The sequence below is a fragment of the Takifugu flavidus genome, chromosome 15 (assembly GCF_003711565.1).
Source record: "Takifugu flavidus isolate HTHZ2018 chromosome 15, ASM371156v2, whole genome shotgun sequence".
In the NCBI taxonomy this organism is placed as follows: domain Eukaryota; kingdom Metazoa; phylum Chordata; class Actinopteri; order Tetraodontiformes; family Tetraodontidae; genus Takifugu; species Takifugu flavidus.
In genome coordinates, this window is record NC_079534.1 from 5986055 (window position 1) to 6010654 (window position 24600).

The 24600-nt window shown below is 46.7% G+C and overlaps 1 protein-coding gene across 1 annotated transcript; it reads left to right on the forward strand.

The window, feature by feature from the left end:
* Positions 1–7587: 7587 nt before the first annotated feature.
* On the forward strand, positions 7588–22904 carry LOC130539193 (paired box protein Pax-3-like). The gene is made up of 9 exons (XM_057057385.1): positions 7588–7921; positions 8544–8779; positions 8894–9023; positions 9133–9273; positions 17078–17277; positions 17843–18008; positions 18082–18305; positions 20758–21021; positions 21950–22904. The coding sequence occupies exons 1-9, from the start codon at positions 7603–7605 to the stop codon at positions 21965–21967; spliced, it is 1698 nt and encodes a 565-aa protein (XP_056913365.1). The 5' UTR covers positions 7588–7602; the 3' UTR covers positions 21968–22904.
* The last annotated feature ends 1696 nt before the right edge of the window (positions 22905–24600 follow it).

Below are 24600 nucleotides of genomic sequence, written 5' to 3' on the forward strand. Positions count from 1 at the left end.
ACCGATGTTTAATTAAAATCAGTAAATTTGCATGTCCCATTTAGGTCTTAAGAATACGACAACAGATCAAGATGTTACCACGTCTTCTGAGTGAATGTCGTTTTTTGCGGCAAATTATAAAACACTTTCTATTGCATCCAATAGTAAAACACAACCACGCGATAACTAATTTAAGATCATATTAAACTGGCGTAGAAAGTGATTTTAAAGTAATCCCTATTCAACAGTCATGGTGCTGCCGTTGTGCTGCCCTCTAGCGGCAGAGAGCGTATAAGATATAACTGGTTTTACCCCAAAAATTCAACTCTTGGTGAGCAACAAGGAAATATAGAAAAAAGCTTAGATATTAGAAAGGTTGAAGAGTTATGTGTCACAGTATCAGCAGGTTCAATGAATGAATCAGCACCTCCTGTGCTTCATCTTTCCCGACGTCATGTTCCCCATACTATCTAATTAAAACAATTAGCGTCTAACTAATAGAGTGTGTGCCTGACATTTATGATTGGTCTGATTGTTCTCTCATGGCAGAGTAAAAGGCCTTGCTTATGAATGGACTAAAATTCTCACAAAGACAAACAAGCGACTCAAAAATCTCAAGACCTCAGTGACACCATGTGCTTCCTTTTTTTTTTTTTTTTTTAGCTCCACAGAAAGTTTCTCATCTTCTAAAACTTACTTATATTTTGGTTTCCTACTTTAGCCTTGGCTTCTCCATTCTGATCATTTGTGTTTTAAAGTCATGCGCTCTCCTTATCTAATATGCTAGTTATTTATTTATCTAATCCTGCAACTCTACCATCCAAATCAGCCACTTGATGATTAGATAGTGTGAATAAGTTAGATAAAGCCTTGTAACAAACACCAATGATAGAGCATGGCAATGTCTGGATTAGTCGTACCGCTACTGTTGAAAATCAATATAGTCTGGTCCCATGACTGGAACTGGTGCAGACTGGGCTGCATTTAGCTCCATTCTGAGTTTACAGCCACACAAGAAAGCAGCTAGTTTTAGGCTGTTTGCTGGCTGATATTATTTTACAGTCATCACACAACCAGATGGCCAAGCTACTGAAACTCAACCTTCCCTTGGATTACCACATTTCAAATGTATAGGGTTAGTTTGGACTGACAGCAGACAAAAACACAGTCCCCCAGCTTTACTTCAGAAGTAAAGTCGATTATTTTCAGGCTAAAGTAAGAAGTAATATCTGAATCCACCTTTGGTTGCATTCCTACGTCTTTGCACTAGGGGGAAACAATGCGCATGGTCTTAAATAGGGTCTCTGACCTCCATCATAATGCCTTTTGTCTCAACTTGACAGAAAAGATGTCAAATGTTTATCTGTGAGTGTTGGGGACAGAGGGAAGTGTTCTTCTTGACATCTGAAGAGTGACATCATGAATCCAGAAAGGCCCAGTAAGCTGCCGTTGACACTTTGACCCTGGACGCTGATCCCATCTCACTGATCTGTGGCCCGTTTCCATGCCTTTTAGGCCATATGTCCATGTTGACATACTGTGACAGGCACATGCAAGTGGACACACAGAAAAAAGAACCTTGGTACCTTTAATGTATCATAAACTCGTTTACGTGCCCGGCCACAAAGGCCCCCACAGATGTGATCACATGACAGGCGGGAGTGCGCACAGAGTGGTGATAATCGCTCTCCCCGGGCGATGGCATCAGAGGTCATCTTGACAGGACACGAGGAGGCAGATGTTACGAGCCAAAAGGGAGCACTTTCATCTCTGTGAAATACGTGTGTCCAATCTGATAATGACTGCTGGACACACTCTGGACACTTAAAAGAGGAAACGCATCATGCAACATGTCAGTGGCTAATGGCTGCTGCCTTGACGTCCACCTGACAAGTGCCATGTGATCGTTCTCTTTCCTGAATCGCGTGGTCGAGTTCAGAGGCCCAAAAATGCCAGAAGACCTTAAAGTTTTTCAAGAGGGAACGCAACAAGGCGCCGCTGTCGCCATCCAGTCTTTTCAAGAAAAACAAGTAAACTAATAAGTTCTGAGCCCCTGGCTGATTAGGAAGCCCCTTGATGTCCAGTTGGACTTATAGAGAGGACAGGGGGAAGGGGTTGTGTAGGGATTAGGGAACAAAAGGATCCTTCTCTGTCATCAAAGAGGATCTGCTCCAAACTCATCCCTCGGCTGCAGGGATGGCGGGAAGGTGGGCTAAACACAGCAAAGTTGGGAACTGGCAGATTTCAAAGGAATCTTTCGCTTTAAGCCCCACAACCCCACTTCTCCTCCATTTAATTTGATGATTGATATCTGAAGTGTATTTTTTTTCCCACAATTAAAATCCCCTAAGCCCATCTGCCTCCTGTGTTATTGGGATTCGTGCCGGACCGAGTGGAGGCCGCTCATATCGCGAATCAAGCCTAACCTGCCGCCGATAAACAAATCCGCAGAAATTGGCGATATCGTAGCGGCGCAGCCAAAAGTCCTTTACGTCAGTGCGATAATGCAAAAACTATTTGAGCTTGGATCATCGCGTCTGGCACCCTAAATATCCAGGACATCTGGAAACGATTGCCTATCAAATTTCGAAATACAGATCGATCAGATCTCTTTGCTTTTTCGTTTTCTCGACCCTCACTGCTGCAGATTCCTCTTTTCACCACAGTATCTCAAATATTTGAAGCTGCTTTTTCATCTTTTGCACATTTTCCAGCAGACCTGGACTAAGTTAGAGTATTGCCAGGGTTGGCCACCAGACGGCGTTCTGAAAAGAAGGGAATGTTTTCAATGTTTTCTGGCACACATGACAAAAAACATACAAAAACCCACATTATGGATAATGGACCTTCTTGCATGTTATATGACCTCAGAAGACAAACGAAAGACCTTCAGATGATTTAAACCCACTAGGAGGTTATCTGCCCTCCTATTGTCTCAATAGTTTACAGCACTACCTATGTGGCCCCCCTACCCCAAAGTTATTTCTTTCATTTTGTGAAGGTTTGTGGGCCCCTTGGGGTTTTGGGCCCCGGATCACCCGAGGACCTGGCCCCCCGGCGGGGACTCACTGTTATCCTCCCACAGGTGCTGATGATGGTAAAATGGTCCTGTCACGGACCCGATAGCTCATGCTGTTCAGGATAAATCAATCAGTTGCAAATTGACATTTCGACATGTGCTACACCTGAAGGACGCCCCTTAGCGCTCAGGCTTCAAAAGGTCACCTTTGCCGCTGCGCTTCTTTAAATGCTGTATTTAGCTTTAAATGCTGTATTTTCCAACCGTCTCTGTGGTTTTCTGCTCCTCCAGTTGCTAAATGTGACCTAATGATGGTGGCAAAACATCCAACATGCAGCTGTTTTATCATGTGTATTCCCATAAAAAAGTCGGTTTCATTAAATAATGCCTTTCCTGTTTTTATATTTGGGTGTGTTGACAATTTGTTTTATCATCATGTGACTGATTGATGATTCTGTGATCATAACTGTGTGTGCAGGTATGCAGGGCCTGACCCACATTTATGAATCAGTCAACCATCATGGCTCCCTCAGGAGTTGAGCCCTACAAAGAGCCTCCCTGAACACACCTGTCAGCACGTCTCCACCTGACAGTACCCGAGCGTGCTGCGCATGCGCACTGCGATGTTTGCGCGTAAATCTCTAAATAGTTGTCTTAGTCGGACGCCTTAACCAGATCACCAGAGTTGCATTCGATGACACGCGTTTAAAATGATTTGCTAACTCGGTGTGTGTCACCTGGATGGTCTGTCATTAGCGCGCGTCATGTGCGCCTGGTGGACTTTTTGCGCCTGTCTAAGCGTAAAATCAGAATTTTGCGTGTGTGGCAGCAGTATGCGCTGCTGTGCGTGCGTGTCTGTGTGTGGCACCTGCGGCTGCAGCTCACCGCCGTTACAGGCAATCCCGCAATATCGCCTAATAATCAATAATTGGTGTGTGTGATGCGCTGCCCCTCTGGGATCGAACTGTGATGATCACGGGACCGTTTGGAACAGAGCACCCTTCAGAATCTACCCTCCCTACCATGCATTCAAAGAAATAATTAAAGACATCATTTGGAAAAATATGTGAGAACAAATAACATCGTTCACGCACCAACGCAACAAGCTCGACCACCTGATTCAGTTGATTCATTTCAGATTATTTCCAATTTGCTTTCTGATCGTTGTGTTGCTGAGGTTTGAAGCTCTCGCGTCAAATTTAATCAATAACATTTCCAGAAATTGTCTCAAATCGCAGAGATTACGGATTTGGCTCCAGGCCTTGACGGGCGCCCCCTAGTGGTTTAATATACACACGATTAATCCTGAATTCAACAAAACTACTCAAATTAATGCAGATAGGTAAACTGGTAATTTAGTTAGTCATTGTGTATTTTCTCAGTATTAATATAATAATTTTTTAAAACGGGAGCTGTGATTAAGTTAGTTTAAAATGTTCCTCATTTTTTGTCGTTTTGTATAAAGGCATTAAATTCTTGGGCTAAATAACAGTTTTTTCATAAACAAATTAATGTAATCCAGCAACGGTAGAAATGATTGGGGGGGGTGATTGGCAAATAAATTGGCAAATCTTTCAAGAATGGAATCTTTTATTTGAAGGTCACATTTAAGGTTACATATCACAGTCATTGTGCCAGAAAGAGAATATTTATCCCCTCTGAAGCATGTTTTACCCAACATTATGTTTTTAAAAATGTGTAAAAAATATATTAAAATCAAATTGGTTTATTGATGAAAATGGCTGCCAAATGGTCAAATCATTCAATAAATTTAAACCTTGAATTAAATCTGGAAGCCAACTGTTTTGGTAAATACAAACACACACGCACGCACGCACACGCACACGCCTGCACACACACACACACACACACACACACACACAGGCCACTTAAATACAGATAACGATCTTCATCATAGGACCATAATCTTCATTTTCTGAAGTATGGAGGTGACCCCCCCAGCCTCTGGGCTGTATGCTTAACAAATGCTCTGCTTGTCTTTTCCTTTTCTCTCACCCACCTGGCTTCACCTTTCGGCTCTTTGTCATGTAAAGCGCGCTCAGTGTGACCCCCTTGCTGAAGCAAAGCGGGGTCACATGGATTTGATAAGATCAGACATGTCAGAAAAAAGAAACAGAACTTCTTTTGAAGCAGCCTTGTCGCAGGAACATCCCAGGGCTAACTAATCACAGAGCACATTTATTATATTAAAGACACAGCGTTGCTGAGATGTTTATCTTAATATCCATCAGGCTTCCATCAGGTGTCTTCAGTCACAGATGAAGCATCTTGGTCCAGCCAACCAGAGCCTGAAGAAGGGTGCGGCCTGCACTTCTCCACATAAAAATCACACACAATCCTTTGCGGACCACTTCCTGTTGTAATCTTATTTGCGGATAATGCAAATGAGGCTCCTTCAGTTGGGGAACCCATCACTCCTGTAACAGGAAGCCTCACAGCTCTCTTTATCGGCTAAAGTCAGAGTTCCACAGGAGTGAAAGAACGGCCATTTTTGCTGCTGGGGCACGTCCCTGCACCAGCCAGTGCAGCCAACGTGGCCCGACTGGACGCAACACCCATCAAAATGTGTAGACGCATAGATGACTGTTGGAGAATCTGAGCTTTCTGCCCTAAATCAGCCACAGTCTCAAACCCGAAACCCCAAGAAACAAAAGCCGGCTTTGCTATTAGGCTAGCTCCATGTTAGCAGCGTGAATTTCGGCGATTATTATTTTTCTTCTTTTTAAAAATATCTTTCTCGTTCCAGTCATACAGGCCTTGAAAGCTCAGGCCCAACCAGTCTGCCTTTCTGCTCGGGCCCATTTTGTTGTTAATTTCTGATGCATTTTGTTCACCACCCTGCATCTCTAACTCAGCTCACCCTGCTAACTGATTTGACACGGTAGATCCAATGTCCTTTTCATGATAGCCAAACTTCAGTATGATAAACCCCACACACACACACACACACACACACACACACACACACCACACACACACACACACACTCTGCTCCCCCATTCCTGTTTTTCTTTTTATGGACATATAATGTTTCCACATGTTCTGTTCATTCCTTTTCTGCATGAAGGAGGAATTAATCTGCATCAGGTCACGTGGAAAACTGCAAGGAAAGAGAGACTGTAGTCTGCAGTTAGGTCAGGGAAAAGTGTAATGAGACATGCATTCAAATCCTTCATGATTGTAATAAATACGATATCTATAGATACATATATAAATAGAAATGTGTGTGTTATTCAATGACCTGCTTATCAATATGTCAGCATCAGCAAGACCAGCCAGTGGTTCTTTAGGTTACCCCCCCCCCCCCCCTCCCAAACACACATACAAAAGAGAGAATAGTGTGGTGTCCATAATTGAGCATTTGCACGGATGTGTTACACTGCCTTGTGGTTCATGTAGAAGAACTATTGTTGTCGATTAGAGGCAAGAATGAACGACGGCCCTGCGTGAGCAGCGGTGCTGCAGCGTCCACCGCAAACACCGACAACAAATAGAGGTTAAAATAAAAACAGGAAATAAATAATAAAAAAAAAAAAAAAAGGGGGGGGGGGGGGGTGTTGAGTTTTGCGTGAGTTTTGCCCAACTCACGCACGGCAAAAAAGTTGATTGGAAAAGTTGAAGTTGAAGCAAAATAAATAAATGCATAGAAATGTAAAAGACACCCGGACACACGGTGGTTAATTATCCTTGAGACAATTTCGCCTGTTGCTTGTCGGCGCAGAAGTGCATAAATAAATAAATAAATAAATAAATATCTCACGAAGTCTCTAGTTGCTCAATTTTTCTCAACTCATTAATAATCTCCAAAAGCACAAGTTCGCGTTTTCTTTACATAAAAAAATAAATAAATTAAAAACTAAAATCTGCGCGTGGAATTGCTTCTGCCGTGTGCAGAAATGTCACCTCTGTGGTTTCAGGAGGCTCTAAGAGAAAGAATCACTAATTATTGTGGGGCCGTGCGTGTGTGCGCGGACCTGCGCTTGAGGTTTTTATTTCCCTGCAGGGACGGTGGGGTGGTGATGGTCCGGATGGTGGTCTATAAATATCTGTTTTCTTTTTTTTACTCTTTAAAAAAAATAAATCTCAATGGTTGACGGGCAAACGAGACCCGAGTTGGCGACTTATTAAAGGTTAATATTTTGGATTTCATCGGTTTTAAAAGCTGCTGGAATCTTGTTTCACTTGTTGACCAGAATTGTTTTTACACACCTAATAAAACAAGCTGATTGATGGACTTGATGAGCTGAAATGTGCATGCGTTCAATTTCTAAAGCATCTCAAACTTTAGAAGGTTGCAGGTGCACGTTCATCTGAAATAGAGTTCTTGATTTGTGATTCTATGATTGATTCATTTCTAAGATAGTGAGCAGCCTCCTCTCATCCCATCGTCCATTTAATGGACATCATTAAAAGTTGTGTACTTGAGGAAAAACTTGTGACACGACGAGTTGACCTCGTGAGGTCAGTGCAGACGGGAGCCGGTGTGGTCCAATCAGAGCGCTCCGACGGCCCCTGAACGTCCGGGTCCGCGGCCAATCAGGAGGCGCTGCGCCGAGTCCGAGGGGGCAGCCACGCAAGATAAAATGTTGGACTTGTATCCATCCCCGCAAATCATCCCCTTCCACCTCCGCAGGAGTCTCACTCAACACCTGCGCTTCGACTCCAGCTCCCATCAGCCAACGGTCCAGAGGGGCTTTCTGCAGGAGGGGCGACCTGTTACTGCAGCGGAGGAGCCCAGGAGAACCGGCTCTGTTGTGGGATTTAAGCGAGCAAACAGATCAATCAAAGGCGTCTGTCTGACACAAGAACCGGGAGGCATGACAGCGCTGGCAGGAGGGTTTCCCAGAATGATGAGGCCGAGCCCGCACCAGAACTACCCGAGGGGAGGCTACTCTCTGGAAGGTAAAACTCTCGCCAACAGCCGAGCCTTCAGAAGTTTAGCGGCGTTCAGGAGTTAGTGGCGGAGCTCGAGAGGGACGCTGGAAATCTGGGGAAAAAGACGATCATTATTGCGCCCAAGAATTTTGCCTCTTGGCTCGAAGTTAAAAGAAAATGTTGTAATTAGTTATAAGAAAATGGTGAAAAAAAAACAAAAAGTTGAAAAAAAGTTTTGTTTTCATTTGCGCGATGGGCGCAAATTAGGTAAAAGAATAATCAATGATTATTATTTGTATTATTATTAATGTTGGTAATGTTACTGGTATTATTACTTTTAGATATTTAAACAATTTGTGATTTTAAAAAAATCCAATAAATAACTAATCATTAAAAATGTACAATTAAGCAATGAAATATTTCAACAATTTAATAGTTATTTTTGTAAAAAGATAACAATAACAACAATAATAACAACAACGATATAATAATAATAACAACGGTAACGACAATAACGATAATAATAATAATAACAATAATAATAAGAAGAAGAACAATGACCATAATAATAATTAATTTACTACTAAAATTATATAATATATATAATATATAATACTCTAATAATAACATAATACTTTCTGCTGCCCAGTCTCCACTCCGTTGGGCCAGGGTCGTGTTAACCAGCTGGGGGGTGTCTTCATAAACGGGAGACCTCTCCCCAACCACATCCGCCACAAGATCGTGGAGATGGCCCATCACGGTATCCGTCCGTGCGTCATCTCCCGCCAGCTGCGGGTGTCCCACGGCTGCGTCTCCAAAATCCTCTGTCGGTACCAGGAGACGGGCTCCATCAGGCCGGGGGCCATCGGAGGCAGCAAGCCAAAGGTGAGGAACCGCGAGGCGTAATCACACCTTTTCCAAAAACTCTCTTCTAAAGAGTTTTTCTGATGCTGAAATCTTTTCGGATTCAACAAAATGTTTCATCACCTCTCGTTAAAGCCAACCGCCTCTCCGGAGCTGGACAAGAAAATCGAGGAGTACAAGAGAGAAAACCCGGGAATGTTCAGCTGGGAAATCAGGGACAAATTACTGAAAGATGGTATCTGCGACAGGAACAACGTCCCGTCAGGTAAATGTTCGCGGAAGTCATCACCTCGGGCCTGTTTTAGCTCGCCAGACAAAGCAATGGAACCTTTCTCCGCACAGGTATTCATTTGTCAGCGCTGTTTTTGTCACAGTGAGCGCCATCAGCCGCGTTATTCGATCCAAATTCGGCGGAGTAGGTGACGATGAGGAGGACGACGAAGAGGTGAAGAGGGAGATGGATGAAAGCGAACCACGGACTAAACACAGCATCGACGGCATCCTGGGAGACAGATGTGAGTACAGCGTTCTGGTTTCACACCTGCAGTCGTTATAATAATAATAATAATAATAATAATAATAATAATAATAATAATAATAATAATACTAATAATAATAATGAGGGGACGCATCTACAGATAGATTACATATTTGCGGATAAAGAAACATTTTTAATTCCCAAGCCTGAGAATATTTTACGCACAACCGGACACTTGAGGATGAACTTCAGGGAGCACAAAGCAGACAGAGTCTATTGAAACCCGCACCTCAGTTTGGCACACACAAAAGCCAAAGTGCAGTGAGCGGCTCAGTGGTGTACAAAAAGACGCCAGGGCTTTTCAAAATAGCCAAAGAAAGGGAGGAAAAAGTGCGCTGACAAAAGGCCCCAAGAGCACATTATGAACTCGCAATGAGCGATGAATTATTCAGGGACAGCAAAGGGCCCGCAGCGACCTGCTTTATAGACTGCTCAAAAAAGTGCCAATTTGGGGCTCTGTTCCCACTGTTTACAGTTCGTCACCCAGGGGAAAAACGAGCAAAGAAGCTCAGACTTTGGGCAGGCACCTGTTGATTTACGACCTGTTGGGGACCGAGGAGGGCCGCCGCAGAAGGAGAGCTTGTTGGAGACAATAATGGAGGGTGTAGTTAATTATTAACTCCATTTCAGTGGAAAAGTGGCCGCATTTTGACAATGCCAGCAAATTACGCGCGAATTTAAACATGTATGCGTTACTTTGAGATATTTAAATTCTGCTAGAGCTTTTTAAAACTCAAAGTGGAGGGGGGGAAGAGCAAATCCGAAATAAGTTGCATTCGACATCACGCAAAAGGCTTGTTGCTCCATTCGCGTCGAACTTTGCGCACCCAAATTGTACTTCGCTTTTACATTTTGTGCACAGAGATTTGTTTTTTGTCACAGTCTTTGCGCAACGAGCGTGACGCTTTCGGCCAGTGTGCGCAGTGAAACCCCTCTCTTCCCTCCACTAGATTAAATCCTAACCTTTTATTTCTTTCCTCTTTCATCTCGGGGAAAGTCCGCCCCTTTCCTTTCCGCCTAGGGCGCACACATTCAGGCGGCTCCGCGCTCTGTCCTCTCTCCCCACGTAAATGTATGGATAAATAACCTATATGTTGTCGCAGCAGTAGAGGAAATGGTTTATCTACACGTCTGGATGCGTATTTAATGCCTAAATGTGCCCCCAGATGCATATTTAATGCTTAGGTTTACGTCCTCAATTTAAAAAAAAGAATACACCTCAAACCCCCCACTGTTTACATAAAAAGCTGTCACTCATAGTTCCGTGAAATGCATTTAAGGAAAATGTTTATACAAATGATGTTGCATGAAATAATCGTTTGTTCAAACCGCTCCGAGGAACTTTCTCCCTGACACAACGGCACTATTTCATTCTTGTGTCTCTTTGTGGAAGTAGTTGTTGTTTTTCCTCTTTTATGGCATCTTCATTAGAATGTGAAAAGGCTGTTTTGGGGACTGAGAGAGTGTCTTCTGGCCAAATATTGATGAAGTAGGTGTTTGCAGAGGCCATTGTTGTGGCGGAGAGAGAAGGCCTGTTGCTCTCTGCCCCCTTCTCCTCTGCCGCCATTGTTGGCTTTCCTTAAATGCTGAGATCAAAGCTCGACTCATTTAGATTTATTTGTCTGGGAACAGGGACGCCATGGTTTGTGGGACAGGGTACGCAAGGCGGCCCCGGGGCATGAGCGGCGTTAGCAAGCGGCTCGCCTTCGGCCGGGCGGCTGTGGGAAAACACCGTATGCAGGAATAGTTCTGTTACTTCTATGTGTCATTTAGCTTTTGAGATGGTGAAATTTAAACGCTTCAGCCGTGTTTGGCAGGTTTTTGTAACCGTTTTTAGCGTTTGTGCAGAGAGACGGCGCCCCTATGTAGAATTAGCTTTTGCGTCTCCGCGGACACAGAATTCAAACATATATTTTACCTCTGTCGATCAGTGGTATCGTTTTAGCCACACTGAGGTAATTAAAGCAACCAAAGTCCTGAAAGTGGAGCAGCCACTCTTGCAGTGGGGGCGAAGGAGCAAAAGAAGAGGAGAAAAAGAGAGAGCTCAGAAATACAAACAGTCAAAGGGATAACTTCTCTTTAAAGGGGTTCCTGCAGTGTCAAATTGAATGAGCCTGGCTCTTTCAAACGTGCCATGGTGAACGCAGTCAACATGTAATAATTGGTTTCATTGAGGTGCATTCCAACAATCTGCTGCCATTCTCCGGCCCCCATTGTCCGGGCGCAGGCACATAGCCAGGGGGACAGAAGGAATCAAGTGCTGACAAAACATGAAAGATTTAGCTGCTTTTGTGGACGGAGCTAAGGAGGACTTTGTTTGTGTAAATAAACTGGGTTACCGGCTCCCCGTGACTTTGGATTTAGAGGCGAACGCGGAGCGCCGGCGACGAGCGTGGGGAACGGACGTGTGTTGGAGATTTTTAGCGTATTTTGAAGTGGTGGAACAAGAGCCTCTGAGTGTGCAAAATGGTAGCAAAGGTCAACACGCCGCCACCTCGATTGAGTCATCTAATCCAATTTTCAAAATTCCAAACTTCTATCGCTGATGAGTCCCTCACGAGCGTAAACAGGCACGTTACTCTCACCTCCAGGGAGGGAAAAGATAACCCCAATCATCGCGGGCCGAGCTCCCAAAATGTGCTGAACGTTTAAATCTCGCGGGCCTCCTGGTTCCGCTGAGTTACACGCTCGGAGGAGACTCATCCCTCTGCTGCCGTGGCGGGAGACAGAAAGCCTCAGCCAGAGGAATTCCTGCTCCACTCAGCTCTGACAGTTTAATACAAGTTTAACCAAAATAAATATGTAATTCCAGCAGATAGATTCTCAGGCTGCTGTCGTTCTCAGAGAAATAATAATAATAAAAAAAATCCACACCGGCTGATCTACAACTGAATACAGACTCTATGCTTCATTAAAGCCTCTTTCTCTGTTGGCACCCACATTGTGATCCCCCAATATTAATTCAAAGGACAATTAATGAATGCACACCAACTTTGAAGTAATAGGCCGGGGTCCTGCCCCGAGCCGGCCCCTCGGCGCTGATGTACTCTCCGCATTCTCCCCGCTAACCCCAGAGACACTGGGAAGTGACTGAAAGAGAAGCAATGAGCAATGGAAGGTCAAGGAGAGGAGCCCCAGTAAAAAAAGAACTCTCCATTTCCTTGGAAGTATTAGCCAAGCAAAACTCTGTGATGGGGAGGATAAAGGAGAGCGGAGAGAAAAGGGTCGGGGGCGAGGGGACTTTGCAGAGAGCAGCACAATGGGATAGTTAATTGAGTAAAGCCAGACAGTGTTGTCAATCACTTAACTTTGTTTAGCCTCAGTTTTTTGTGGAGCTGTTTCATCCAGCGCATTATGGACGCGCCGGGACGGCTCCGCTGCTCTTTTGATTAATGCCCTTTTCACTCTACGCAAATAAAACCCATTTAAAAACAGTCAATAAGTAGCGCGAATAAACTGATAAAAGACATTAAAAAAAGATTTCAAACTTTAAACCTTTTTTGCACGATTTATAACAACAGAAAGCGTCAGAAAATTAGCGCGAAGATTCTTTTAGGGCATCAATGACTACCTTTTAAGATTTAACTGTGTTTCCTTTCCCTTTGGTGAGGGAGTTTGTTGCGGGGTCGGTGATGAGGCTGTTTTTCAACCGCTCCCCTGTGCGCTGGCTGTGAAAAGGTCAGGGGCTGACCTCGGGTCACTTGACTGTTAAAACTATCAGGGCACATGAAAAGAAGGTCACGATAATGTTTGGGCAAAGATGACATTAGTATCCCAACGGTAAATCAGCGTCCTAAAAGCTGACAAAAATGTGTATTTCTCAAAAGTGTTTCATTTATTCAAATAGTTCACTTTCAATTTACGTCAGCTACAGTTTGGACAGGCTTGTGGCCCCGCTGCGCGAGACTGGGAGGCTTGGAGCTGAGCAGGGTCCAGGTTTTCCAGGTGTCCCGATGGTTGTTGGATCTCTGCTGCGTTAGCGTTAGACTGGAACATGTAGCAGACTGGCCTGTTGCTCTGTCCCCGCGTGGCTTCGCTGCTGCTGCTTTGTCCCTGCCCCAGGGGTGAAAATGCCACCGTGAAACTGTCACCTAGCCGCTCCGCAGTGGAACTAAATAATAACCACCTCACACTGGGCACACATAATAGGCATGAAGGGCCATTTGCGGCTTTTTGTAACTTCCTCCATATTAGGCAGAGATACATCTTTCAAAGTCATATCGCCGGCCATTTCTTTGTCCGTTAAGGGCCAACCTCCTGTGCTTATTGATGCCCTCCTTTTTTTCTTTTTTTTTGCCCATCACATCATCATCGCCCTCTCTCTCCTTCCCACTCTCTTTCCCCCCTCTTTTCCCAGGCAGCTGCGGGCTCCCGGGGGCTCTTTAGCAAGTCAAGTGGGCAGCCCACTCGCTCCCATTTCCCCCTTAACTGTTAACCCCAGCTGAGCCCGTGAGCTGTCAGTTAACCATTCTTCCCCCTCGGTGCATCTGCTCGCTCTGGCGGGACGTGGCACGCCGCTATTTCACTCGGCGTCCAGCTCGCACTCTGCGCTGCCTGAAAGGTTTAGATCAACTTCCCTGGGCAAATAACTAGTTCATTTGTCTCCTCTGCCCTTTGTTTTGGGTTGCGAACACATGTCACCAGCTCAATTACCTTCTCTATTAACAGCCCCGGAGGAAGGGCAAGCCAGCCCCTTCCAATGCAAGAACCATAAACTGCCCCATATGCTGCACTTCTCCTTCTCTTCACTACTCAGGCTCTTCATCTCTTTTCTTTACTCGCTTTCATTTCCTCCAGCTTCCCTCTTTCGCCGAGTTACTTTAATATCTATTTCTAAAACCCCATCCCTCTCTCCGTGGCTCCGTCCACCTCCTTCTTTTCCCGATCCATGCGTGGATTTTATGCGCACGTCCACGGACGTGTGTGCCTGAGCCCGTCTTCTCGTATTAACGTCTCCCGCAGCAATAAGGAGGGGGCCAAACGCTTGGCACGGCAAGCCCTGGCCGACGCAGACGGCGCGGTAAACAAGAGCAGTCTTTATTCCTGCAGTTGGAGGCTTCGCTCGGCTTTTTTTTCCTTTTCTTTTCGGGCCCGTTTGAGGCAGCGCGGCTGCAGGTGAAGCTAATGAGACTGGACATTCCTTGAGTTCACATCTGCGGGCTCGAGAGTTTATCTTCCCCGGCTGTCAGTCCCTGCTCATGATCGATAAACAATCCCGAGGCCTTCTAATGTGCAGCGTTGTGCTTTTCCTGCTGTTGTTTGAGCGAATCCGCTCATTCTGTGACTGCATTTTCCCCCAATGCAAATGCCTATCAAAAGGAAAGAAACCTGTTGAATTCACCTGTTGATCAGCTCCGCTCCAGGAGCCCTGAGCGTGAGGGCCACCCACTCCACTCTATCATCATCGCTAGCTTCTTTTTTTATGGATCATTTTTTACTGCAGCGTTAATTTCCGCTGGAGGGATAATCATCTATTTTACAATTAAGACTCTTGTCATATTTTCTGCCAAACCGTGAGTGGCTAAAGAGCGGTTTCAGCTCCCTGGTGCTTTAGCTGCAGCGGAAAATTTGATTTGTGCGTTTAAGCAAAGAACCCGAGGCCTCCCTTTGTTTCTCCAGCCATTTGTTTTGGACATTGTGCGTGAACAATGCTCTCTGCTGCCGCGGCGGAGTCTGAAGGTGTGAACGATCTGGATGCTGCATCAGAGAAAAATGATGTGAATGGCGGGACGGGCCGGGTTTTATGAATGACCACCAGCTTCACCCCTCTTTATTCTGACACCCTGGCATCTCCTTCAGGTGCCTCCAGCTTCCCGTCTCTTCCCCATGTCATCCCCTTTAACTTCCCCACCCCCAACTCTGTGGCCCTAAGGCAATGGAAGGAGGGGATGCTCCCCTGCTGTGCCCCTTCACAGCCCCCAGTGGCCCTTCTCTGGACCTCTTTTATACCCCTCCTCTGTCTCCCTCCCACCCTTCATTCCCCCACTCAGCCCCTGGTCTTGCAGCCCCATCTTACCCTGCAGCACCCCTCCACCTCCCGCTGGGCAGGTGACAGGCCCCTGAATGAGGGCCCGGGCGTCCCTGATGGCTCCTACAGATGGACCGTGGTAATCGGGCCAATAGACCGCTGCCACAGGCTTTTGCCTGCTAAGACACAAAAGGCTGGCTACATCACTTCCAAAAAAAAGAGAAAGAGAGAGAGAGGGAGCAAAAGAGGAAAAGAGCAGAAGAGAAAGTGCAAGCCAGAGGATGACAAAAGCAACACTGTCATACGCCATTAAGGGAGCATCTGTGATGGAGTGTTTTCTCTGTTACTAATAATAAAAACAGGGAGGGGGAAGAATAAGAGAGAAAGACAGAAATAAAAGGGGCAAAAGAGGAGCGATCAACCCCCACCCCTCAGTTAACATGAGTTACAGTGGGGAGCTTCTCCTCTGAAAAGTTTTATGAGCGCTTCTTCCCTCCCTCAAGAATCTTTTTCTTCTGTTGATTATTATGTTAATGCTGCGACATGGATTTCAGCTCTCCTCTGCGCGCTACTTCAGGTTGTTTTTTACCGACAAAAAGTGTTTATCAAGTATCAGGTTTCGATTTCATGCTTTCCGTTGCTCCCTTTATGCCCATCGCACTGTAAAATTTGCTGCAAGCCCGACCCATACCGAAAGCATCCAGCTAATCCTTTGTGAGTCTTTATACTCGCGCGGTCGCCCCTGGTTCAAATGTAATAAAGAGCTCTTCTAAGCATCAGAATCCTGCATCCCGGCGGTCCGAGGCGCAGCAGCATTCCCAGGGAACAAATCCGTGTGTAATGCCTGGTCAGACGCACACTGGCAACCTCCGCAAACATTTCCTGCCTGGCCCCAGTGGCTCCAGACCCAAAGGGAGAACCCTGTAAACCCCCCGCTCCGTGTCTGACTAGGCACTTTTTAATTGAAACTTTAAATTGGGGGATGGAGGGGGCACAGGAATGGGGGCCTTTGTGTCCCCTTCCACCTGTCTCTCCGCTTTTCAGGCGCATTTCTCGGTTTAGGTGCGAATCTGAGCGTCGAAAAGGTGCAGTGAACCTTCTTCACGAGAGGTCTCTGCGGGCTGGATTTAAGAGCCGACGGCGACTCCGGCTGCCTTGTGTCCATCTGTGTTTGACACATTGTCGAGGCCTGAGTTCATGGAGCGCAATAGCGCATAGCTGAGAGGCAGCAGATGCATGTTGGGATGCATACGAGATGGAGGGGGTGTACCGAACACATGTAACGGCAGACAAAGGCAGGCTGTCACGCTAGTTTGGGGAGGCTAATCATTATTTAATAGATGGTGCATTTCAGGGGGGAGGCTGCCCAACAATCCTCTGTCCCAAGCCTTCATTGATTCCCGTCTTCTGCTGAATTAGGCCCCAATAGCTGTCTCCGACTTGCCCGCTCGCTCTTTCCTGCCCTCGTCTGAACAAACAGATTAAGAAACACCTGCAAAAAAGGCTGCCTGCTCTACTCCATGGGACCCTATCAGCATCAGCGCACAGCATGGCTAAGACAGGGAGAGACACAGTGTCCCAGGGAATAAATGTCCTGGAGGGATCTAGTCCTCTTTAATCCGTGTTCAAGCAGCTTCTGGCTTTTGATCCCCTCGAGAACCACTGAGGAGTTTAAGAGAGCAGGGGGACGCTGTCTAAAGTTGCACTGTACCATGTGTTGTACTCAGGATAAGCTGTTGCTTCAGATCTGCCTATTGTGTCCCAGCTTTGCTTTTACTCACTTCTTTCTTTTGCTTTCTTTTTGTATTTCTAGCCAGTCACTCGGACGACACATCCGATGTGGACTCAGAGCCGGGTCTGCCTTTGAAGCGGAAGCAGCGCCGAAGTCGAACCACCTTCACCGCGGAGCAGCTGGAGGAGCTGGAGAGGGCCTTCGAGCGCACGCACTATCCTGACATTTACACACGCGAGGAGGTAGCGCAGCGGGCTAAACTCACAGAGGCTCGAGTCCAGGTTAGACACACTCAAGCTTCTCAAAACCCCCGCGTGCTCCACTCCTACAGCGGAGCAATGTGTCCGCCTGTCACGGTTATGTTATGTGGGCATTAAATTGCCTTGGGTCGCTGCCACGCATTTCTTACAGCCATCAGGCATGTGGCCCCCATGTCTGACCCCTCCTCTCCGCACGTCACACATGCAGACAGACACACTGCGCCCACTGTGTATGAAGATAGATTCCCATTTTTGTCAGAGTCTGCTAAAAAGGACCATGTAAAGGCCCCAAAATAGATGTCCTGAATTTAGACAGGGTGCTAATAGAGCATGGGCTTTAACAGCTGGAACAGCCCTCTGATGCTTGCCTGTTAACGCAGCGCAGTTGCACACATAGCTGTAGTGTCTATGGTTTTCATCGCAGGCTCCAGATGTTGAGATCTCTATCAGCTCAGCCCCATGTAACGGGTCAGTTAGGTTCAGTTAGGCCTCTTTCGGGCTCTCTCCCACACAGACGGGTGCAAAAATAACACAATTATTCTTATAGAATAGAAATCAAACACTCCTGTGTTTTTTTTATCTGAAGGTGTGGTTCAGCAACCGAAGAGCCCGTTGGAGGAAGCAAGCTGGAGCTAGTCAGCTGATGGCGTTTAACCACCTCATCCCGGGTGGATTCCCATCCTCGGCCATGTCCAGCCTACAGCCCTACCAGCTGTCTGATAGCCCCTACACCCCAACTTCTATATCCCAAGGTGAGTTCAGCTAAACACGTGACAATTATGCTTGGATTCTGATGAAACCTGATTCCACCTGTCTGATTCGCAGCGGCGTCTGAGCAACCCAGCACGGTCCATCGACCGCAGCCTTTGCCCCCCACCTCGGTGCACCAGAATGGGCTCAGCTCCTCAGCAGGCTCTCAGGATGGAAACTCTGCATACTGCTTGCCATCCGGACGCCACGGCTTCTCAGGTTACTCGGACAACTTCGTGGCCCCGGCAGGACATACCAATGCTGTCAACCCCACCATTGGCAACAGCCTCTCGCCACAGGTGTGATAAGACACAACACTGAAGCGCCTGAAATCACCGCGTAAAAGATTCATGCGCCCCTTTGTGCGACCTAGGAAGTGTCATTGCGGTGACATTGATGAAAATCACATTAGCCTCAAAAATATGCTAGCTTTTCCTTCTTGCTTATTCCGATGGGTCGTTAGCTAAATTCAAAACGCGGCAAACGTCAGACATGAGGGCAGATGGAAGTATGGACGTCAGATGATGACAAAAATCAAAACTGAAAAGACAATTATGGTTGATTACACAGTCATCAGTGTCCGCCGGTGGCTCCCCACCAGCCCAGAAGATGGGCTAACAGGCGGAAAACAAGCTTTTAACCGGCACAAAGGGTGGCCGTCCCCGCTGCAATGCATGCTGGGTACTTATTCCCATTAGAGAGAATCTCCGGGTTCTGTCAGGCACAGATAAAGAGAACGCCTCTGGCAGGTTTGCTCCCATGAATGCCGAAAGATCCACATAGAAGTATCAATAAAAGAAGTTTGTTTGCTGGTTGCCTGGGTCTGAAAATGGTGGGTGGCTCCACCGTGGCTGAAGCTATAATTGACCGGTTTGATATGTGACTTCTCCTCATTGGATGGAATTATCCGTCTGGTCTGTAAAGGTTTCAGTCATGGACTTGTGATTTGTTCCTCTGCTCCTATTTTGCTCAGCTAAGGACCGCTAGCATAGGTCTCTCTCTCTCTCACACACACACACACACACAGGTCACTGAATGAGTTTAACTCCAATAAAGAGGCCAAAGGTGTTGTGGCCTAAAGGCTGGTTTCAACATTAACCCCAGCGGGCAGCTTCATATAGCTCGCGCATCTCATCTCATTCCTGGGATGTTTTCTCTGTCTGGAAATGCAATCTCCAAATGTTCCACTGTCTTAATTGAATGGAATGAAGCAATCTATCGCCTTGTAACAAAGTGTGTAATTTATGCAAATGACTCACTTTGTTGGATAATTTGCTTTAATTCGTGGATTTATTGCAGCTGTTTGAATGCATATTGATACAGTTTTCTCCATTACATATGAAGGCAGAATTAATTCCCAGACGTCAGCTTAATGAGTGAGGAAATGAGTTTGATTAAATTCTGCATCACTGGCAGGTTTAACAAAAAGACCTCTCGGTATTTGGAAAACTTTAAGCGTTCAGGTCTTTTCGAGTAGCTTGTCCAAATCCACCCTGAAATGATCTGAACTGCAGATCTATCTGTTCTAAATGCCGATCGGTATCCAAGCGGAGACCCGAAGGTTCGGTTAACTCCAGATATGGTCACATTAGAGCCTCTTGATATGGATAATGTTTACTTTGGATAGGTGATATTCTTCTCCGAGCAGCCAGCTCTGTTTTCTCGGCTCTCGGGTCAGCGTGTGGTTCTACGACTCTGGCGTCTCACTGTTGATCTGGTGCATACCAAAGGAACCCTTTCTCACCAAGGAAGCGAGCGGCTGGGATTTGCACCCCCTCTGAGATATAATCCCCGGAACAACCTCAAAACAGACACCATCGGGAACTGCTGCCGTTTCAGTTGCAGACGGAGGGCGCGTACACAACACATGACGCAGGCAACCCGACACAACTATACATCCAGCGTTTGTGGGAACGGGCTAGCTGATAGGAATAATTCCACGCGTGCCCTGAATGCACCGTGCTCCGAGCGTTTTTTATTTTCTTCTTTTATGTTGCTGTTGAATTTTAATACAAGTGTATCGGTGGTGGGCCACGTTGATATTCTTGCAGATGTTTGAGGTCACATGACTCCGACAGGCCAACTGTAAAAAACGCATATCAAAACCACCTGAGGTATTCCCTGGTAGTTTTCAGCGTTTTTGGCGGCGTGTTTTGCTTCAGAACCGTTTTCTCCTACACGGGCTGTAACTCATGCGCTCTCTTTAACGTCATTTTCCCCGACGTTTTCATGACTCGGCTTCTCACGCAATCTGATGTGCAGCTGTTCGCGATGTATCACCGATACCACTACAACTCTGACATCCAGGCAAAGGAAAAAAAATCCTTATTACACAGGACTGTGCGTGCACACATCGACTGCTAAATACGGGGTTCCATCCAGGAGAAGTGGTGCTCGTATGAAAACACACGCCATCTCTTGTTCCCACGTACACTTTGGCCTCTTAACCCCGGCCTCACAAGGACACGGTGATTTTAGAGCATCAACAGTAAGCGAGAGAAGAAAAGAGACAATAACAGAACAGAGTTGTTTCATATTGTCTCCCTATAGCAACAGGCACAAAATAATAATAAGTAAAAACTACATAAAACATATCACATTCTCAAAAATGTCTCCCAAAAGCTTATTATAAACAACCAAAGAACCATTTTTTTTGAATCCACATGTGAAGTAAGACAGAGGACTAAACGAGGCGGGTGTCTTTTTCTGCTGGTGCTCTGTTCTGATCACTCTCTCCTCACCCCCCCTCAGGTAATGGGCCTGTTGAACCCCAGCGGAGTCCCACATCAGTCCCAGACTGACTTTGCCCTTTCCCCACTGACCGGCGGGCTGGAGCCGAGTGGCGGAATGGCCACCAGCTGTCACACTTCCCAGCGTCTGGAGGTCCTGCCGGGCCTCACCAGCATGCCCGCCCTGCCTAGCACCCAGTCTTACTGCCCCCCCTCCTACACCTCCCCAGCATATGCCATGGACCACCATCCTTCCTACCAGTATGGCCAGTACAGTCAGAGCAAGGTATGAAGCACTGTAGTTCACTTTCTTGGTTTTGATATCACTTCCAGGCTGTCTAAACTGTATATTTGAGTTTTTATTGTCCACATCTGATTAGAGGTTGAAGCAGGAGCCTTTTCATATTCTCAAATCACCATGAACTCTGCTGAAATTACACGTAGGAGGGGTCCACGAGTGACTAGATTTCTTCAGTTTACATTACCATCATCTGCCTCTCCTCGTGCCCCAACACACACACACACACACACACTTCTCTCACTGTCCTTTCGTGACCCCTTTTGATGAGCCTGAGCACCAGAATCCCCGGTCTAGCTCACCTAGCCATGTAATGACCCCTGTTTAACAAAGACCGCCGCCGAGCGTAGAGATTCGCTGCCCAAAACATGTTTGACAGGAGGGAGGGACCAATGTTGGGGCAGCAGTTCTGTTTTGTTGGGGCCGATCTAAGGTATGCTCCCACATGTTGACTAGCCCATCAGCGGTAACATCTTGATGTCATTAATTTAGCCGGTCATGAGAGAGACCCACATGTAGCTTTTGGGGGTCTGGTTAAATGCACGTGTGTGTGTGTAAGTGCAGGCACATGTGTGTGTTAGATAGTGTAAAGTAGGAAGGCTCTTTAACAGAGGGCGATTATGGCCCTTGGCAGGCCAGGATTAGAACCATGTGTCCGCTTGAGGTCAGATGTGGAGTTGTTATTGATCAGTGAAGGAGCGCAAGATCCAAACTATAGGACTCAGGTTAGCTTTAGCAACCACATTAGCTTCACAGAATATGTGAGGACATTAGCAAAGCCTGTTACGTTTTCTCGAACCTTGGACCCCAGCCTACACCCTTGCCTGTCCTTCACTGCCAGTTTACACTTCTTGTTACCCTCCAGAGAAGGTGATGTTGGTATCTCCCTAACGTCTTTCTTCGCTGGTCTCCTCAGGTGCCTTTTATCATATGAAGTGGCCAAGATGGACGCAACAGGAGGCTTCTTGACATTCATCGCCGGGGGAAACCCTGAGTCTAAGGTCAGCGGTAGAGAGCAGCTGGACGGGTGAAGACTTCAGAGAACCTTCTCCTAATGGGAACCAGTGGAGATGGAGGTGCGGCGATGGCGTTGGAGGGATCCGGCTGGAATTATTCGGACCAAAGTTACAGCTGTTACCTGGCAATCGCATCGCTCGCGCGTCAACCCGGGAGGAGGGCAGAGAGAGGGGACTCCATTCATGAAAGACTGAGCGATTTGACTTCTTAAGCGCCTTTCTGGCTTCCTGATCATCGCGACGTCTTAGGGAAATCATGGTGACTGTGTTACGAGCCTCGTGTACAACACTGAAGGTGACGCTGTGACCCTACCTGAAGAAGCAGCAGAAAGGCATTATGGGACTCCACCACTGCAACCCAAAGAAAGTGCAATACATTCATACCTCATGTGGTCTAAATTATCACTGATAACCCCCCCCACCACAACCACCCGATCCCGCACTCAAAAACATGCTCACTCATGCTGATTTCATTGATTTTGGGTTGCGTGCATCGATCAGTCAGGGGAAATCATCGAGCATTGCCCTGACTACATTAAACCAAAAAAAAAAAAAAGATAGAGACATTACTTCCAGTGAACACATCATTTTTTAAACCTGTTTTATTTTTGCATGTGTAAAATTAGTTTTCACCAGGAACTAAATCTCTTTTATTTCTTATTTATTTAGGGCTCCTGTCTCTTCTGTCCTTCTTGTATTGAGCCCTAAACTGGGGCTGAACTGAGTCTTACACGGTGTTCATTTCGTGCTTTTTCTTTGTGTACTTTCCATTTGCGTTGCTGCAAACCGATTCCGTTGTAAGTTTTGTGTACAGCACAGCACTATTTACTATTTATAATAAAGTGTATTAAAATACGTGACATCTCAGTGGATCTTATTAAATCGAGAGAAAAAAGGGAACCGTTGTGCTTGCCTCTCGTTCTGATCTTGACTCTTTTGGACCTCGATGCAGATGAGCGGTGAGCAACAAAACCGTCTCTGTGTGAGCTCTCACGGAGCACTAAACCGTAAATATATCCATTTTCATAAACACTCCTTTTGGACAAATTCCTTCTCCCCGGGGGCTCCTTCACACCCCTTAACGACTAAAGCAGAGTGGCTATAAATTATTGTGCCCGCGGTCACCGCATGACTCCAGTCAGTGATGGGGTCTGGAAGGGAAGGGGGGCGGGGGTGTCACTTTCCCCTGCCAAACACAAACTACAAAATACTTCACCCAGTTGGCGAACTCTTCAGAAGGTTACAGATATCGCCGAAGCATTTTTATCACCCGTGTTTTCCTCTGAAGGCTGAGGGATCAGGTGTGCAGCTGTCGTTGTCCGTCCGCGCGTCCAAAAAAAAGAGAAAGAAAAAGCTTTTATTGTTTCATCCCCAAGTATTTGGTTTAATCTACACTTTTCAATTAAATCAAGCCCTGGGAGACACAATGAGGGGGGGGGGATGCTAAAGGGGTCGCTTTGGAACAGAGTGCCAGTCATGCAGCAACACACTGGAGACAACTTAACCTTTGACCCTGCTGCTCTTTGAAAGTGAGGAGACTACTTGACCGGAGCTGACAACAATCCAGCCGTCGCCGCCACTTCCAAGGCCCTAAAGCGAATGTGATGGAAAGAGCACAAAGGAAAGGAGGGGTTGGAAAAGAAAAGTTTGGGATGGTATATAATAAAAGAGAGAGTCCAACAGGGGCTGGAAAAGAAAAGATTAGATGAGCAAGTATAGCCCAAATCCGAATTTTTATACACGTCGGGATGTGGCCGTACCCAGCAGGACAGAGGAATGGGCCTTATCGCTGGCATTCCGCCTTATCAGGAGAGGGCGGATTGCTCGCAGCGTGCCTTTCCTAAAGGGGTACAACCCGGTTCGGCTCTCTCAGTTGTTCAACTGTGTTTGTTTGACTTGCTTGGGCACCTTTGGTCTGTTATTTCTAATCGGGCCATGGCAGAGGTGAACCGGACCCTCCTGCTTCCTCTCCTCTCCAAATGCCAGCAGATCCTGGAGGACAGATCCAAAGCAGGAAACGCTACGGTGTCCAGCAGCACGGCCGCGCCCCCGTCCAGCACCGGTCCGGAGGACATTAGCTTCTCCAGCTTCAGGGAGACTTACGACAACGCTTACTTTTACATCCTCTTCGTAATGGTCTTCTACTCTTTCCTCGCCATGACGCTGCTCAAGTGCGTAGGCAGCGACGAGGACAAAAAGGACCCCTTCGAAGAGTTCCTGAAAACTGGACAGCCGTCAGCGCAAAAAGCCGACGCAGGACGGATGGCGGAGAAGTTTTACTTTGAAGAGGAGAGCGGCCTTTAAAGCGCAGGGAGGAGGGCTCGTTTGAATGGGAGCGTGGGTTCTGAGTGGACGTCGGTCAGGGAGGGGACACGCAATCCAGGAGCATGAAAAAGTTTGTGCCGTGCACTTCGGTGAGACCTGCTTGTGATTTTGCCAAACCTGCAGTAAGTACACCCCCCCCCCCACCCCCATCCACCAATCAAACGTCTCACGCAGGCGAGCAGGCAGGAGGGGACCGCTGCCTCTGATCATCTGAGGAGGCTGGAAA